We start from the raw sequence: 15,279 nt of genomic DNA, 5'->3' as shown, positions 1-15,279 counted from the left end.
ACTGGCAGTAAATGTAAAAATAGAAGCATTGAATGTATATTCCTTTTTCGATGTTCATAAGTTTACATTATGTTACCTACATAAATAAATTATTTTTGAATTTAAATTTGAATTAATAAAATTACATTATTTTTGATGTATTTGGTAATTACCTTTTGTTCTTAAATAAAGATTTTGTCCTTACAGTTCTTGTCCATGGTCAATTTAGCATTTAAATCTAAGAGCCTTTACCCCTGTCTCATAAAAACTTTTCAATCTGATTACAAATTATACGAAGAAAAGCTTTGCTATGTTACAAAATGCTTTATATCTGATTGTATTACGCATTTGGCGAAATTAACGAAAATGTAATTAAACATTTCGCGCTTTATTTCACTAATTTCGTAGTTATTAAAGCAATCGCAAAAGCGATTTAACTCGTACATAAAACGAAGTTGTTAATAATTTTGCATTTAAATCTGAAAGTTTTTGAAGCAAATTTCATGTATTGCGGTGTTTCACGCCTGCGGTAATGTAATTTAATACGAGAATCTGATATCATAAGTATTAACATAATAAGTATTTTACAGGCAAATTTTATTTTTTTACTTTTAATTTTCTACCGTTTGGTATGAAGCTGGCAACTCAATATTTAGTTTATTAATAACTTATTTTGTTAATTAAAAAAAGTCTCTCTTCTAAATCCACCTACTCTTTCGCTTGTTCTTTCAAGTTGGGTTTACAATTACTTAAAACTTTATGTTACTAGATTTATATAACGATGACAGTTTTAGACATTCAGCCGGGTTTTTTTATAGAACAGTAGGTAAACTAGCAGGACACACCTGATGTTAAGTTATATCGCTGTCACATTCGACACTTTCAATGTCGGAGGGCTTGCGAGTACGTCGTCGGCCATTTAAAAAATTTTACGCTCTTTTCTTGGAGGGCCCTAAATTGAATACTCTTCTTTGATACATATACATCTGAACGCGTTACTAATTAATATAATTGAGCGCCACTGGTTTACCAATATGATAATTATGGATTTACAGAGGACGTATTTAAATACTAAGTTTTATCGTTTTATGGATTCGTTCACTTCTAATAATGAAAATTGTGCTATGAAGTATTTTATAAAGTGGGTACTTATTTGCAAATAAACAATGCTAACTATAGAAAATTAAGTGAAGCCCAAAGTTGAATAACAAAAAAAAAAACAAAATTTATTTAAACACTGTAAATTTTTACAATAATTAAGAACTAAACTAATTATGACAATCTAGTCGGCCCGATATTAGGTGCACGAACAATTATCTATATTATATAGGTACTTATTACTAGTTGAGATTTGACCGGTCCGGTGTTAAGTGTCAGATCAAAATTGTGAATGTTCCAAGCTCATGTATGTGTTGTCCATTTCCTTTTATAACTGTGTTGCGTCAGAGAGTACCGGTATTGGTTATGCGGGGCAAAGGGAGTGCAATGGATTTGTAACAAGAATGACAATATTGCTATTTTTCAATCGTCATCGTTGGCTATAAATAAATAACATTTTTATAAATTTGACTCAAACATTTTAGGTTGATCCTGTCATTCAGAATACTATGTATATAGAAATATCATTTTTTGTCCATTCGCTTGATTGTCATTAACAAAATAAGGTTTTTTTCCACATTTCGGTTCGATTCCCAGACATGACAATTTTTTTAAAGAAAATCATTGAATCTAGCCGAAAATTAAAACGTTATTTAAGGTATTTTTTTTAACCGGTAAAATAACCACAAAACACTATTTTTATTCAACAAAACAATTATTTAACAAAAACTTAAAATTACTAATAAAAAAACCTAGCTCATTTACCAATATGCATCAGTGAGCTTTAACCAAACCGCAATCTACGGAGACGAGGGACAAATGGCATTCCATTCCATTGTATCGAGATTTGTATCCATTTTTTGTTTTACAGGGAGTCGAAGATCGCCATCTCCATATGCAACCACACACATCAGTGATCACGTGTACGCGAAGCCGGAGTCACGTGTGTCTTACTACGCTGCCTCGAACTTAACACATGTCTCACAGGTATTTTGACCGCAATTTATAACAGCAATATACTTAATATTAAGTTGTTTCCAAATACTATGTCAGCTACATTTTTATATACGTTTTTCATCTCTGTCTGTCAAATTGTATTTGGATGAAAATATAAGTACTTACGTTAAAAAGATGACAATAGTTTTTGACGAATAATGCGGTCTAATTGTGTAAAGATATGTATGTGTATGTGTTTTAGGCAAACAATATCCATAATCTGAAAATCAAAGGCAGGACATCTGAGCCTTATCAATTAATATATTTTTCCAAAGAGATCAAAACAATATGCTTTCGTTCAAAAATTACAAGTATAATGAAATTTGATAAAAACAAGGCAATCCGTATTTAAACTCAAACTGAATATTGAATATAACATCTTTACGCCCTAAGCCATAAATACTCATTAAAATGTCAATAATTCATTTATAAATAAAGTTTTGAGAATAATTAATAAATCTTTCTTCATTAATTTTGACTTTAAACTTTAAAGTATCATCCTTAAAGTTCGACTGTTAAGTAACTCAAAGAGTTTAGCCAATTAATAAATCGTTAAGTAAATTATGACTAAAATTTTGTTTTGATTTAGAAACTTATAAATTGTACTTCTCTTATAGAGAGACGCCGTTGATAGAAGTCCACGTTGAAAAATGATAATTTTTTTACAGCACTACAAACTAAATGTTTTTTTTCTTGTTTTTTTAGCAAAACAATTGTCTTATATAGTATATACGTATATAGTATAATACGTAATTTCCTGTTGTATTATATGGTACACCAATAACGCTGTCATATAAATAAAAATGAACTATTATACTAAGTTAGCGATCACAAACATGCAAGGAATATGCAAATATGAATATGAAAAAAATTTAAGAAAAAACGACCTATTATCCCGATATATCAAAAAAGTCTCCATTTCAAAAAAGCACCTTTGAAACATAATATTCTTGTCCATAATATATAAAATACATTTTAAAAATTCCAAGGCAGACGTCGAATGCGCGTGAAATGAGCCCTTTACCTCATTAGAGATCCAATTTGAGCTGCAACACCCCTTCAGGTGATACAAACGTAATATAATTAGCAATATTCTTCGTTCAAGATCTTATAAAGTATCTAGAAGCGGCCTGAAGATACTTAAAAAATGGTCATTCATTATAGCGTAAATATGACTTACAGGGCACAATTCAAAGTTCAGGTGGTGAATAATAAAATAATACTAAACAGTACAGAAATACTACTTACCGTTACTATCATATACGTCAATACAATGGTGGTTTTCATACAATTTCTATATATCTTTTCAAGGTACCATTGAAATACTTGGTTCAACAAAATATCTTCAGTTTGAAAAAGAAATATATAGCTTCCAACATTTAAAATAACACGTATTGTACGTATAACTTTATACGAAAAATATCATTTTAAAATTAATTTAGCTGAAAATGAACTATATTGTACGCGCGTAAATTCAAGCAATATACTTGATCATATCCAGTAATCTATGTTTATTATCACGCTTGGCACGAAGCAAAATTTTTAATTTGCAACCCTCTTTGTTCGTAAATTTAACGCTAGGTTGAAATTCTTGAAAGGAAATATGAATTAGTGCCCAGAGGAGACCATAATAAGAGTAAGGAACTGGCGTGTTTTTAAAACCAAGTGCTAGAAGATTTAGATGATGATTTACGACACAGGAAATATAAGGGAAAGGAAATTAGCAGGTTGTTTGCTTAAGGGTTGATTTCTAAAGATATTTTCTTGCTTGTGTTGCTTCCTTTGCTATATTGTTAGTTATAAGACTTAGGTATATAAATATTTTTTTATGTTTATTATGTACGATAATCAGTGTTGGCCTAGTGGCATCAGCGTGCGACTGTCATACCTAGCACTGTTTTGTGTAATAATTAATATTTAATTGTTATATACATACTAGCGGATCCGACAGACGTTGTCCTGTCTATACGTCTTTAATTTGAAAATTTCAAACTTTTTTTAATAAGCTAAAACATTCTGGACCATTTTGATGAAAATTGTTATTCAAATGTTATGACAACATCTAACGATCCAGCACATGGTCTACAATAACACAATGATAACAAAACTTTTTTTTAATTTGATCGCAGCGCTAACTGTCGGGACAGACTAAAATTAAAATTCCAATATTATTTAAAATTTGACAGTGCGATGGTAGCGCCGTCTGTCGGATCCAATGTAAAACATTCCAAAATCAACAACTACTAATTGATTAAAAAAAACATTGTCCAGCGGACAAAATTGTGAATCTAAACCATTCTAGAATCTCCACGAACACACACAAAAAATTTCATCAAAATTGGTCCAGTCGTTTAGGAGGAGTTCAGTCACATACACACGCACACAAGAAATATATATATTAAGATTATATACATATAAGGTGGTCTTCAAAACCTTGATGTTTTAAGGCGAAATAAATAAATGAATTTAATTCAATAAAATAGATTTATTTTCAATTATTTTTTTCATATTAGCAAATATATGCAAATTAAATTTCTTCACATTGAAACGGTTAGTATGAATCGATCAGTGTCAGTAAACAGGAATTGAATTGGGCGGTATATCTAAAGCTTAGAAGACTTACGGGCGCATCTTCGAGGCGATTGCATGATGTCACACGGGATATTGCATAGACATCCTAGGCTTTGGCGTAAACCTTTCCGTATCCTATTTTCATTACAATTTTACATTTTGAAATAACATGGAATATAGTTAAATCTAATATACCTAATAAACTTAAAATGTAATAATTGAAATATATTATTAAAAAGAGTCCCTTTAGGCAAGGTTCCAAAGATACTGGCAGCGTTTCCCCTTTGAATAGCTAGACTAATTCTTTGTGCAAGGTAGCTGCCAGGTCTTCGGTCTCCTGTGACGTCGACTAACCTTTTTGATATTTCCCTAAAAAAATTAAATAAAATATACTTCAATTGAATTTTGAACTTCAACTTATTTATTTCCATGTATTCTGATTACCTTCTCTTTTTATTCCGCGATAGATTTTGTCTAAATTTATTTATTGACATTTCTTAACACACAAGAAAACAATATTTATAAAGTACAAGCGTTGAGAGCATACTTAAATTACTATAATACACATTGCCGTTAATCATAATAGGTAAAATATAAATCGTAATATATTCATTATTGAAATAAAACATATCGGTATGGCAGACTTTGTCCATGCGAAATCTACACTAATATTATAAAGAGGTTATTGTTTTTTTTTTGTTTGCAGGAACTAAAATCAAATTCTAATCTATCAGTAACATGAGTTGTATTAAACACTATTCCATGCAAAGTCGTAAATCTTGTGTAATATAAATTATAAATGTAATAAAAGATACGTTTATTAAAATGTAAATGTAATAGAAGATACGTTTATTAAAATATAAATGTAATAAAAGATACATTCTGATTAAAAGGTATTTTTGCCTTCTAGCACTGCCTTGGTTAATCAAAAAACTGCCAGTCCAGAGCAATTTCTGAAGACAATCATTAATATTGCAATCTAATTGAAATGTCAGCGCGGCAACCACAGCGATTTGGTATAACGTCTGAAATCTAATCTTTTGAAAATTGAGATCTACTACACGCGTTGATTTGTAACTGAAAATAGAGTCGTAATTGTTTATCAGTAAATATTTTTGATTCAATTATTAAGAGAAGAGTTCTACACATAAATCGTAGATCAATGAATATAATTTCTGTAAACGCCAGTCATATCAATAATAAAAACAATATTAAATTTCGAATTACCTTACCTTTCGGTTTTTTACGGTAAAAATGATTACGATGTAAAGTTTCTTGCGTTGAAAATTTGTATGAAATCGTTCCTTTAAGAATTGCATTAGGTTTGTTGAATTTGGAATAAAAAAAATGTGTTTATTCAAGTATATATACATTACAATGTGTAAGATTTGGGAACCCCTTTTAAATAAAACATGTGTCAGGGTTCCCAGCTCTCCCATAACAAACTTAATTTTAAATACATTTTAATTTAATAACATCTCTTAATTTATTTTTTTATCTTTTCCATTGCTTTCAACACGCCTTTTACTTAATATAAATATATAAATTACGTGTCACGTTGTTTGTCCGCTATGGACTCCTAAACTACCGAACCGATATCAATCAAATTTGCACACCGTGTGCAGTTTTATCTAATTCAAAATGTAGGATAGTTTACATCTCAATTTATACCCGCAAAGGTAGATAGCTATCTACCTTTCACACAAGTTTACCTACAGTTTCCCTTGAATAGTTTACTACTATGTAATATAACAAAAACCTTAGCCACAGCAACGCTCCTGCCAGTCATATATAATATTTAGTAACATATCTATTTTTAGGCTTTTAAAGGAATATTAGTAAGGAATTGTTTACTAAAATGTAACAACATATTTTGTACACAGCAAACAATAACGAAAGATCGCATTACGGATCCGGCGGAACAGCTTCGATTACTAACAACGCCTAGATCAAACATTCGGCTCGAGATACTGGTTCAAGAAGGCACTTTTGGGCGTATTTATAAGGGCGTGTTCAAGAGAGGTGATACGTATGAAGAGGTGCTGGTGAAAACTGTGTCAGGTGCGTACAAAATCAGTCACGTTTTTACTAATTGAACAATAAGTTGTTACAACTTTATCTATTGCTGGAAATTGGTTCGTGAATTTGCAAACGACGGCTAATTAGCAACAAAAATATTAATTGACGCAAATATTTTTTTTAGTTTACTTAACGTACTAAAGTTACTTACCTTACTGACAGTATTATTCTTGAAAGACTTTTTAATTTACTTAACGTGCCTTACTGACAGTATTATTCTTGAAAGACTTTTTAATTTACTTAACGTACCTTACTGACAGTATTATTCTTGAAAGACTTTTTAATTTACTTAACGTACCTTACTGACAGTATTATTCTTGAAAGACTTTTTAATTTACTTAACGTACCTTACTGACAATATTATTCTTGAAAGACTTTTTAATTTACTTAACGTACCTTACTGACAGTATTATTCTTGAAAGACTTTTTAATTTACTTAACGTACCTTACTGACAGTATTATTCTTGAAAGACTTTTTAATTTACTTAACGTACCTTACTGACAGTATTATTCTTGAAAGACTTTTTAATTTACTTAACGTACCTTACTGACAGTATTATTCTTGAAAGACCAGCATACACTGACCAGCCTTCTAGAATTGTAAGTGTTTATCAGCGGCAGGTATCACTAAACATTTGTTATTAATCATGCCCGTTTATCTGTTCTACAAATATGCAAAATTTTCTGCAATCTGCTATATAATTCGATACATAATTCCTGGAAAGTTGAGCTCGTTAAATTTATGTTTTAATATAATTAATTACTATTATTATATTGCAATATTTTTATTTATTTTCTTTATTTTATTAAAGTATTCCTACAGCTACTCATTAAACAATATTCAAATAATTAGTTTATACACAAAAGCCAAAACGGAATACACATTTAAATATAAATATAAAGCACAAATAATTACTAAATTCTAAATTAAAGTTTAAGATTGATTGATTGATAGATTAAAATATATCTTTAATATAAAGGAACAAACAAAGCCATTATTAGTAAAAGATATCAGAGTTTTTTAAATAATATTTTAAGAATTTTTAGTCATATTAAATATATCGATTTGCTGATAATTTATGTAGTAAATATGTTGATATATAAATGATGTGATGCATAAAAAATGGTCTTAGATTGAAGACAAATTTTGAATATACATAATATAACGAATATACTTTTGAGTACACTTTTTAATAAAATCGTTCGATATCGAACATAATTAAAACTTATATACGAAGACAAAATATGATATACGAGTATAAAGCATACAATTTTAATTATTAAATTGCGCGTAATTAAAAGGTAAATTATCACAACGCCAATCAAAATATCGAAGCATAATTGGTAGTCGATGCTGAAATGATGAAACCTACTTTTCACGATCGTACAGGGATCTTTATATAAATATTGTTTGTCGTATGTAGTCATTTTAATTTATTCTTCTTTGTTAAATTATTATGAAGTAACTAGGATTTAGACTACATGTTAGAATTATTATTGACGCTTGTAGATGCTGCGTCAGCCATGCAAGCGGCTTTACTAGTAGCTGAAGGACTACGGTTCTTCGGTCTGGTGCATGCAAATGTGCTATCTCCAATGGCAGCCTGCGCAGAAGAAGCTAGAAAACCACTCTTAGTATATTGTTGCGTATCACACTCTTCAAATCTTAAGAGGTGAGTCTTAGTTATTTCTTTCCAGTTTTAGAATGAGACAAATTAAAAGACGTCAATCCTAAAATTTACTGATTAATGTACTTTGTCTGTATATATTTACATAATATTATAGCAATTTAATTATTAAACAATACAATATGTATTGATAAATTGTATAATGACAAATGAGGTAATAAGCGATCGCGAGCGATAGATTCAAGGTAATTCATTTATTTATGTTTATCATAACTGTACGATGTAATTAATGCTTTTGTACGTGCCTTTGTATATGTTGCAGTAAAGTAATTAAATCAAAGAGTTAATTGAATCTCTAGACACTTAATAAAATATCGATATTCAATGAAGTCGCTAGCATTTTAATTTAAATACAGCAGCGTCGAAATCATTTAACTATCTGTCTGACCGAAAGCCCAGATTTAATTAATTAATAATGTTAAACAAGATGGCGATCACGACAACAACTTCTCTTTAATTCTTTCCGTCTCTTTTTGCCTTATCTGCAACAGTACGATGCCCTGGGACGACCACGCTTCCGCTTTCCTTGCGAGACCCAAGCGCCTACTTGGGTATTCCCAATTATTCTCATCCCATAATCATATGATTGGGATCACTTCGGCAAATGAATAGGATTCTAATCCATTTGCATAGTTGATGTTGAGGGGTTTACGTCAGCGCTCAGAACGAAGTGTATCTATATAATAAAGTCTTTAAATTCCTTCTACTATAAGAGGTAAATAAGTTTATTTAATATTTTTTGTACTAGATATCTAACGTCATGTCGGCTGGGACAACAAACGTCTCCGGCAACTCGAGAATTGGTGGACTTAGGAGCTCAACTTGCGTGTGGTCTCTCATTTTTACACGTGCAAAGAGTTGTCCACGCTGATGTTGCATCCAGGAACTGCATGTGAGATTTTTTAAGTACTAAAGTATTCACTCTTTTGACACTTCTGCAATTATTCCTGACAATAATGACAGCATCGTAAATTTTGAAGAAATGTTTTGAAATATATATATAAAAGGCATTGATTGGTGACAATAAAATTATAATTAATTTGATATATATTGCCTGTTTATATATTATATACGTAATAATAAATAAACAGATGAGAGTAATGAAAATATAAACTTTAATATTTGTAACTGTTTTTAGCACTTTTTGTGGAATTAAGATATTAAGCCATAAATAATGAAAAAAAAACATGTTTTGAAAAAAAAAATTACAGAAAATTATGGAACTTTCGAGATTTGACAAACAATACTAAAATAAAATATTCAACGCATACATTCAATACATGCTTTTTGTATTATACAAAGTTAATTTGTTTGATTCAACGCTCTAATCTCAAATCAATGTATTATTTGTTTTGGCTAGTTAAAATACGCTTAATTAGGTAAATAGTATTTGCTATTGCTACATTATCCTCAAATTTATTACACAATTAATTTTCAATGCAGAGTGGATGAGAAGTTAAGACTGAAGTTGACAGACACTGGTCTGTCACGTGATCTCTTCCCTGATGACTACCACTGTCTGGGTGACAACGAGAACCGACCAGTGAAATGGATGGCACCCGAAGCCCTTCTTCACAATCAGTATACTACAGCTGCAGATGTGGTAAGTTCTTTATTTTATAGCCGTGGTAGAGGTTTTTATTTTATACCACATGAACATAATATTTTTGTGAAAGAAACCCTATAAAAAGGTGTTATTATAAATCTAAGGATGTTATAATAAATATAGTAAGTATAACGAATTAAGAAAATCTAGTGACATGGAGGTCCTGTCCTTAGATTTCTGTGAGGATTTATTTTACACCACATGAACATAATATTTTTGTGTAACAAACCCTATGAAAAAGATAGATTAGATTTTATAAATCTAAGGATGTTATTACAATGATAGTAAGTATAACGAATTAAGAAAAACTAGTGACATGGAGGTTCTGTCCTTAGATTTCAGTTTTAGTTTTATATTTTTTTCTTAATATAAAAGTATTAGTTTATCAGCCTTCTGTACCTGACACACGCAGTCGACATTTGGAAGGAATACCGAATAGTAATAACATTAGATTGGCACAGCCGTGATTTCAACGACCACTGCGTTGAGAGGTGCACGCTCAAACCACTAGGCTATCTAGTAACAAGTATATAAATCTTGAGAAGTAGATTAACTTATATATTGTTATTGCTAAAGTTAAAATAATAATGATTATAGTATATAATAATAATAATTATTATTATTAAAAAACATTAATGTATTTGGTTGGGTACGAGTTAAGTTTTTTGTTATATTTTTTTTTCTTTAGGTTTTAAGACATTTTTCTATCATGATTTTCTTCATCACATTCACGCCTGACCTGAATTGTATATCTGCCCATTGTTTGTTAAGTATGCAAATCTGATTGAGACAGAATCTTGTTTGTGTTTTGACGTGACAACGTCTTATAAATTGGTTTGCCGGGTGACACTTCAAGAAACTGTGTTACGCTCCGCTCACGTTATGCGCTCACAATGAGAGCGAGTGAGAGGCACGCGTCCCTTCCACTCGGGCATGGTTAGCCCGCCTAAGAGCGAGAGAGACAGACATAAAAAATTCAGTGCCAGATTCTTTGTATAAATTAATGTTTTAAATATAATTCTTTGTATAAGTAAATGTTTTAAATTGTTACTATTATTTCATCCTTCTTCCTACTATACGAATGAATATTCACATTAAAATTATTTTACCACTCAAAGTCGTTGTCACGTAAAACTTTCGCCCGTATACCGACTTTACAGGCAACCAATTTTTTTATATACATCATTAATTGTCCTTTTATTTAACAGTGGTCATTAGGAGTGACGCTATGGGAGTTAGCGACCTTGGGGTCATCACCTCTGGCCGAGTTGGATCCAGCTGATGTTGGAGCTTTTCTCACTGGCGGGTACCGACCATCACAACCGAATAACTGTCCTGACGAATTGTAAGTTAGCTAATGATTATATACTTGAAATAAATTAGGTTCTTTTATAACAATAACTATAATCATTGTTATATGATCATAATCATTAACAACAACAAACTTAAAATTTTAAGTTGAAAATAATCAATTAATTTTAATAGTAATTATAATTCTCTTACTTAAATCGAAAGTTTTTGCTTAAATTCGATCATGAATAAGGCAAGTTTATGTAACACAATTCTAAATAAACTACTTTGAAGGTACGGTCTAATGTGTTGGTGTTGGACGACATCTGCCGCCGCCCGCCCTTCGGCGCCGCAATTACTCGCCGCCCTACACGACTTTCGGCAAGCTCTTAGCACTTATATCTAATTTTCACTCTTACAAGTTTTTATTATAAACACTATTCAACCAAGGTCATTCCTCGTTTCTTCATTACTAAAAGGTCCTTTATTTGTTCTATACATTATGATATACTTCCTGTTTTAATGCCTGGGTTCTATATAAATTAACCAGTCGATCGACTTGTAGACGTTTTTATATAAAATATTTTTTTAATGGCCAGTGAGTCTGTTCTTTCTTTAAACGTTACTTAAAATTACTGTGTACTAGAGAATCATTTTGTTTTTAAATGTGAAATTACTTCTACATGATGTTTTTTGTATAGTGTTCAAGATATTGCATTTACATTTTGCTACTGATCTTTGGCTCGTTGATTTTCATTGTATTTTAAATATAGAACTCAGACATTAGAAACTATTTTAATTAATATGGATTTTATATTTCATTTTCTTCTATTCACAATAATATAATACCAAAGTGCCTGTGTGCGTAGTTCCATTATTTTTATTTACGTGCTGTGAGGGACCAAAATCGAAAGGTCACAGAGAAGTTGAAGTATTTTATTTTAATTGATTTATAAAGTATAATTTACCAAAGAACTAATATTGTAGTTCATTGGCCAAAGTAATAAAGCGTTGGTTGGTTCCCAGGGAAACAATAGTGTGGTAGGAAGGCCTGAAAGGTTGACCTGAAGGTAAATATAGAAGTTAGGTTATAAAAATTAGTACTACTACACAACAACGCCAAAGTTTTAACCCAAAAATTATTAGCAGAGGAAATACCATGAATTTGAAGGATTTTTCATACAAATGTTTTTGCCGATTTCATGCTATACAACTAGCTTTCTTTTAAGGCTTGTTAACAAGTGAGACTGGAAAAATCATTGAATAAAGTGAAGAGTTAAGTGTATAAGCCCTTAGTGAATTCGTGGAATTCAAATTAATGTGTATTTGCACTTTAAGATGTATATACAATTGTAGGATGAACATTTATCAAATCTAAGTGTCTATTTTATAATGTAGTTATTAAATTGTACATAAAGAGAAGTCAATGCAAAAAGGAATTTAATTTTTGATGATCGTTAGGCTATGGCGTTTTGTTTCATGGAATTGATATAGAAAGTTGTAAGTTTAATATAATTATTAATAGGGTTTTCCAATGAATAGTAACTCAATGTTTGACATGAATTCTGACTCAGACTATTTAGCGATTAGAATCAATTCTTTAACCAACTGCAAAAAAAAATATATTATTTATAATTCCCCCCTGTCTATGGACAGACTTTGATAAATCACTAGTCATTATGTATGAACTGTTTTTAATAAAATAATATTTCTATATGTTGCATAATATATAGAGATGAAGACATTCAACAGTCACAAAAAACCACGTATGTTAATGACCAAAAAGTATTTGTAAATATTAATTTTAGAGTCGGTTAATTTTATAAAATCGTGATACATTGGTTGTCACACATCAGTCCATTCTATAGAAAATTTAAAAGATTTTGAGTAAAAAAACTGTAAAGTAATAGAAACAAAAAAATCTAAACAATTTTTTTAAAGGCTGCATGGCTGCTGGATCACAGCAACATTTTTTAACAAAAAAATGTTTGAAGATTGTCCATTACATGAAACAAAACGATTTTATTCGAAAATTACTTTAAGATAGTTTAAGAGTTCCTGAGGACATCAGGTCCGTCCAGGCGCCGTAAGGATTAACACCAAAACAGTAGTTAGTCACGAATATAGCATTTGAACGATTATTTATACATATATAATTGTACATAGTCTTTTATTACGAGTCTTATATACTATACTATAAGCTACGCTTTGAATGCAAAACGATAGGGCTGTTTTGTAAATTTAAATGAATGCAAAAGTTAGATTTTGCGGTAAAAATATCTCGTGTAGCGTTGGGATCAGAAACTGGTCGGTTTCAGGTCGTTGAACTAAATTAAGTTTTTTGTTATATTCACTATTACGACATTATAGTTCTACAGTAATTATCTTAATATGATGAAATTAAAAGCGTATCATTTTGAATTGAATTGAAATTAAGCGTTGAAAATTTGTTTTCGTCGGTTCTCTTTCCGCACTCTATACGAGCTAAGTTTTGAGATTAAATTGGAACCAAATGAAGTTACGGTTTTTAACTGACTTAATTCTCATAGGTCTTGGAAGCATCGTTTAGTGTTCGGTTCAAGTCAAGCTTTTTGAACTTACACAAAAGCAATATAATAATTTTAGAGAGGATTCAAAAAAATCTTCTAGTCAAGAAAAGTCAAACTGACAGTTGACAGCTGACTTGACATCTACATGACAAATATCTAATCTAATTTGACATTTACAATAATTAGTATTGTCTTTTATTAACATACCTTTTACACATTTAAAGAAAAACACTTTTTTACGGATTATAGTTATGTTAATAACAATTTTTAAGTTTAAATTTTAATTTTTAGGGTTAAAATTTAAAATTATGTCCAAATAATTATAAGCTTAAATACAATAATACATAACTATAATCCGTAAAAAAGTGTTTTTCTTTAAATTTACAATAATTTCTTATATTACAGATTATAAATCGGTATTTGTTTGTAAATACTGAACAAATGATCTACGGAGGTTGTAATTTTTATAAGTAAACAAAATTTTGAATAATTTATTTTAAATACACTTGTCATTCATTTGTCATGTCATGCATATCATAATGTGTAGCTTATTCAATCAATAAAACTTATACCAGACTACAACTTTAATTACAATTGTATAGTTAATTAGTAACAATAAAATTGCCCCGTCGTTTTGATTTAAACATTTTAATTAAACTGAAAAAAGTGGTTCAATCCGTATCCACATTACCTTAATATAAGAATTTGTAAAAATAATCTGTCAAAGTCGTATCGTGAGAATATTTGTCTAATTATCAGATGTTAATATAGGAAAATATATACACTTTTAATATATTTATACCATGTAGTGCAATACTGTAAATACGTCACTTGTTTAAACGATATTATGTTTCAGCTGCGTTGAATTTAAGTTTGATTGCTTGAATATACAGTAACTGTAACATCCAATAGCGATTACGATCGCCATGGCGACTTCAAAGATCCACTATGGATAGTGAGGAAACTTCATTGAATTTGCCAAGCAACGCTTTGGAAATTACAGAGTACCGACGCTGATTTGACTTGAACTTAAGCTTTGCTAGCTTTGTTAAAATATATGAGTATAGTTTATATTTTTTCAAATAACTTACATTCAGTTATCACAGTTGAATTATAAATGTGTATTACGTTTTTTGCGGTAGTTAAATTGTAACTATCGCGTTAAATCCGATAAATATCTGTTAAGGTTATAAATGTATTGCTGTTTTATCTTAGAAATAGTCATATAATTTCTATGTGAATTTCCTACTTTATACCTCAATATTTTAATTTTACTTAGCTTTACTTTAATATAACGATTTGTATAACGCGTTATGGAATATACAGGGTGTTTCAACTCTTAGGCATTATGCGTATATCTCATTTGAGATGCTTATATGATAAGTCGAACCATTTACAATATTCGTACTTATTAAAATCTAAT

General features: G+C 30.0%; 1 protein-coding gene across 1 annotated transcript in view; it reads left to right on the top strand.

The window, feature by feature from the left end:
* The window catches only part of LOC110993137 (tyrosine-protein kinase Drl), a 43,640-nt gene extending 31,830 nt beyond the window's left edge, over positions 1–11,810 (top strand). Inside the window, exons 7-13 of the mRNA XM_045632662.1 lie at positions 1,949–2,064; positions 6,528–6,705; positions 8,234–8,396; positions 9,160–9,303; positions 9,855–10,014; positions 11,226–11,362; positions 11,602–11,810. Of these exons, the coding sequence (XP_045488618.1) occupies positions 1,949–2,064; positions 6,528–6,705; positions 8,234–8,396; positions 9,160–9,303; positions 9,855–10,014; positions 11,226–11,362; positions 11,602–11,713 (1,010 nt within the window). The 3' untranslated portion in view covers positions 11,714–11,810. The remainder of the gene's footprint in view (positions 1–1,948; positions 2,065–6,527; positions 6,706–8,233; positions 8,397–9,159; positions 9,304–9,854; positions 10,015–11,225; positions 11,363–11,601) is intronic.
* Positions 11,811–15,279: the final 3,469 nt, after the last annotated feature.

Source organism: Pieris rapae, chromosome 20 (assembly GCF_905147795.1).
Source record: "Pieris rapae chromosome 20, ilPieRapa1.1, whole genome shotgun sequence".
Classification (NCBI taxonomy): domain Eukaryota; kingdom Metazoa; phylum Arthropoda; class Insecta; order Lepidoptera; family Pieridae; genus Pieris; species Pieris rapae.
Note: the sequence above shows the minus strand (reverse complement) of the source record. Positions and strands in the feature narration are given on the sequence as shown.